General features: G+C 58.7%; 1 protein-coding gene across 2 annotated transcripts; it reads right to left on the reverse strand.

The window, feature by feature from the left end:
* Positions 1–287: 287 nt before the first annotated feature.
* Positions 288–2783, reverse strand: ZG16B (zymogen granule protein 16B). 2 transcript variants are annotated; one of them, XM_023728351.1, is made up of 5 exons: positions 2651–2783; positions 2177–2254; positions 2004–2084; positions 1716–1821; positions 288–764 (listed from the first exon to the last, which is right to left on the reverse strand). In XM_023728351.1, exons 3-5 carry the CDS (start codon positions 2056–2058, stop codon positions 422–424), a joined length of 504 nt encoding a protein of 167 aa, XP_023584119.1. In that variant the 5' UTR covers positions 2059–2084; positions 2177–2254; positions 2651–2783; the 3' UTR covers positions 288–421. The 2 variants fall into 2 exon arrangements, with proteins under 2 accessions (XP_023584119.1, XP_023584120.1); XM_023728352.1 differs by lacking the exons at positions 2004–2084; positions 2177–2254.
* Between the last annotated feature and the right edge of the window lie 1510 nt (positions 2784–4293).

The following is a 4293-nucleotide window of genomic DNA, read 5'->3' on the forward strand; positions in this document are numbered from 1 at the left end:
AGGACTCAGTCAGCAAAGGCCAGCTGGGTGGGTCTAGGCCAGCTGCGTGGAGGGTCCTCAGATGGAGCCCCAGCTCCTTCAAGATGCCAGCAACTGACAGACAGGTCCACGTCCTCGGCAGGCTCACCGAGGCACGGGGTGTCCGACCCCCCCACCTCATCCCTCAGCTCAGTTCATTGACATCCCCCCTGGGGCTTTGCCTCCCCCCAGCCACCCCCACCCCCCGCCACCGAGTTCAGATGGGTTTGGTTGCACCCTAGACCCAAGGAGCACACCTGGCCTCGCTGTTTGCAGAAGCTTTATTTATAGGAGGATTCAGATTCGAGGTCATGGCGGGATTACCCCACTGTGGTCAACCCACCCCCAGATGTCTCAGCGGGGGGATCCTTTCTGCGGCTGCCCAGGGGCCCAGGAGCGCTCGTTAAGTTATAGTGGTGGTACTTCTGGAAGCAGCTGTTGCTTCCCCTGGTGGAAAATTCCATTTAAAGATAAGGCCAGAGATGCCCAGGAGCTTGTGCTGGCCAGACACGCCCGTGAGCACCTGCCCATCCTCTTCAGGGTAGGCGAAGAAGCTCTGTCCACTGTCGCTCCCAAACGTGGCCACACGCCCTTGGTCAGTGTACAGTACCAGGGACCGGAGGAAAAGCCCGTAGGTGCCGTACACTGAGACGATGTGCTCGTCCGGCCACAGGATGAACTCCTGGCAATTCCCACCGGGGGCACCATGTCTCTCGCTCCAAGAGGATCCAACTCTCAGCTGGACACTGGGAGAGAGGCAAAGCTTTGAACGCCCAGAGCCAGGCTGTACAGCATCCCTGGGTCCTCTAGCAATGACCCTTCTGTAGCCCGCCCACTGGGCTGCTCCCTTCTTTCCCTTCACCTTGCGGGTCCCCCTCCATCCGCTCAGCGCCCCCAGCTCTCTGTCTCCTTTGGGGTTGAGACCTTGTGTCCCACTCCCTCCCTCGGGTCCCTGGGCTCCCCATAAGTGCAGAGCAGAAATCTGCCCCCAGCCAGGAGCAGAGACGTCACCCCAGCATTAGGGGAACTGCCCTGTACACACTTCTGGTGATTCGTGTTCAATCAGTGGTCCACTCCGACCCTCACATCCTTTCCTATTTGACCCAAACCTGGACAGACTGTCACCTGACTTCCCCATCAGGTATTCTGGGACCGAAGAGCCATTTTTGGTGGGGTTGAGTTTGGGTCAAAAGGAAAAAGTAAGGAGAAGCCACTCTTTAATCCTCTTTAAAGGAGCCTGGTTGGCACGGTGGTTAAGCACTTGGCTGCTAACCGAAAGGTCGGTGGTTCAAACCCACCAGCCTCTCTGTTGGAGAAAGATGTGGCGGTCTGCTTCTGTAAAGATTTACAGCCTTGGAAACTGTGGGGGCAGTTCTACTCTGTCCTGTAGGGTCTCTATGAGTCAGAATTGACTCGACGGCAGTGGGTTTTGGTTTTAACCCTCTGTAGATCAACCCAGGAGGCAATTGCAGGACTCAAACATGGAGGGAGAAAGAACTGGGGCTGGTGATTGTGAGGGACACTGGCTGGGGCAAAGGGGTAAATGGCAAGGTGAAGGTGGGTGGATCCATGACTCCAAGGAATCACCTGGCTCCAAATAGTCACGAGGAGCAGACCCAGAGGCCGGGAGAAGGGGCTCCAAGCCCCCTGCCCCCAAGTTCCCGAGACCATGGGAGGAGTCCCCTGTTCCCACTCACCTTTTAAACAGCCCAGCTGGACCTACACAGAACCGGATGCCCGTTATTTCATCTTCACTGCCTGCAGAAGCGCTGAAGTATTTGCCTCCTCCGTACCCATACATGGCTGCGCAGGTAGGAAAGCCACACGGGGAACAGTAAGGCTTTCTGCCCGGACTGCAGATGCACCCCCTCCCACAGGTGGGCAGTCCTTGCAGCTAGAGTCAGCCTGTGACGGGGTGGGGGGGACCCTAGAGGCTGGAGAAGGTGGGGTGGCCCAGGGGGTGGGCTGCAGAGGTGCCGACTTACTCCCTGCCCAGCAGGTGGGGGTCCCCAGGACGACGAGGGTCAGCAGAAGCAGCATGGCTTTGGACGGCAGATCGCGAGGTTCTTGGGGAGAAGAGAGGCCAGACGGATGGTAACCCGAGGCCCCCCAACCCCCAGACCCTGCTGGGCCCTCCATGGGAGCAGGCACATCTTACCTGGCCAGGTGAGATCTGGACTGGGGAGTCCTTGCTGTGCCTGGGCGCCCTCCACCTGGCCTTTATACCCGTGGGCCCCTGTCCAGAAGGAAGGAGTGAGGGCCACCAAGGGGACAGGAAGGTGCTGGGCATGGGGGCTCTTCCTCGGGTAATCCCCGGGCCTGGGGGAGGCTTCCGGATGTGTCCCGCAGCCTAGACAAACAGGCTGGCACAGTGACAGGCATACCACTGTCATCTCTGGGCCAGGCAGGTGTCATCCCCACGGGGGTGGCAGCGCAGGTGTGCACGGTGGCCCCGTGGGGCCAGGGTTCCTGCTTCGTGGACCTTTCCAGGCTTCAGGTGTAGGCTACGCCTGGTCCAGGGGGCTTCACCGAGCCCCAGGCTGAGCTCCCACTGCCCTCGAGAGCCGGAGCGGATGGTCCTGCTCTGGGTGTTGGGCGCCAGGTGTGAGAGGTGCCCCGAGGCTGGCCTCACCTGTTCGCCGTGTGAGAGATGTCCACGGCGCCTCCTCAGTGCAAGGCTGGGCGTCACAGTGGTGAGTGGCCCCGAAGGGGGTCCCGGGCTCTGGTTAGGAGGATGCCGGCAGTGCAGTCAGCGCCGTGATGGCAGAGGCCGAGAGCAGCCGAAGGCGTGGCGTCCGGGCAGCCCTGCTGGTGTGGCACTTCCTTCCCGTTTCACCCCTGTCCTCTTCTCCTGAGCCCCTGGGAGGAAGTCCTGTGTTAGGGGACAAAAGCCCCTGTTCGCATAATACTTGGACGCTGGCCTGGGAGGGCTGGTGTGTCTGGAGATGGCTCCATGGCCCCCAAAGCCACCCCACTGGGAAGGAACCAGGGGCTGGGGGTAGTGAAATGGGGGTCTGGAGAGAAGAGAGAGAAAGACCAGCAGATGCCCAACCATGAGGGGCTAGAGCAACTCGATGGGAAACAGCGCTGCATTGTCACGGGCTGAAGGCCAGGCTGTCCGAGAGCCCTCCCGGGCCTTTGGGGTAGCCCCACGGTCCTAATCCCCCACAGAGGGGGTGGAGGCGGGCACAGGCGCTGGGGTCAGACTTGGGTTCAAATCTGCTTCCCTACTTATTAGGCACATGATCTTAGGCAAGTGTCTTCACTGCTCTGTCCCTCGATCGTTTCACGTGTAAAATGGGCACAGTCACAGAACCCACCCCCAGGCTGTTTTGAGGGCTCGGTGGGAGTCTCCATGTAAACGTCCCAACCTACGCTCCCCAGACTTTGACGGCGCCAGGCATGGGTCCGGAGTTATTCTTTGCAGCTTCCTTTGAGATCACCAACAATTAGAGACGTGCCCATACGGGGGGACTGATTAAATCAATTCTGATGCGGTCGCTATGACGGAGTTCTACACAGGTGTGGACATGCAGAACACGCTGGCTAAGCTGACGTGTTGCCCCGGGGGAGATGTGTGGGGCAGACGGGGGTGTCCAGATGCCCCTGTGTGTTAAAGTAAAAGTGTGGGGTGCAGTGAAGGGGCTTGTACGCTCCAGGCTGACTCTGGAAGGGCTGGCTCCCCAGGACAGGCAAGGCTGCTCATGTGGAGGGACAGTGTCGGGGGGGATGTCGCGCCTCACCGGGACTGTGGTCATCTATACCAGGGTCAGTAAACTACGGCCGAGGGCCAAAGGCGGCCCAGGACCAAAGCTAGCACAGGGCCTGGTTTTTTCTAATAATGTTTTATGGTGTTTTTCTGTGACGGTCTCCACAGCGGGTTAGGTCCCTGTTAGACCGTTTCCACACAAAGTGTCCAGTGACATTGGTCACGTTCTTCATGACGCATCAACATTTTCTGGTTGTTCTGTTTCCATTAATCTTGTTTCCCTGCCCCCTTGCCTTCTCATCTTCGTTGTGAAGTAATCCACTGCCTGCTTTTACACAGCCAGAAGCTAAGAACGCTCCTCACAGTTTTCAGTGCTTGGAAAAAAGTTTCAAAGAGGAGTAGTATTTCGTGACACAGGAGGACGATCTGGGCGCCAGACTTCAGCGCCGACAAGTAACACGCTCATTGATGTGTCTGTGTGGCACCTGAGTACTTTCGCGATACAAGGGCAGCGTTAGATGGGGGCTCGAGTGGCCCACGAAGGCTAAAGTGTGTGCCCTCTGACC

Source organism: Trichechus manatus, unplaced genomic scaffold, assembly GCF_000243295.1.
Source record: "Trichechus manatus latirostris isolate Lorelei unplaced genomic scaffold, TriManLat1.0 scaffold00024, whole genome shotgun sequence".
NCBI lineage: Eukaryota > Metazoa > Chordata > Mammalia > Sirenia > Trichechidae > Trichechus > Trichechus manatus.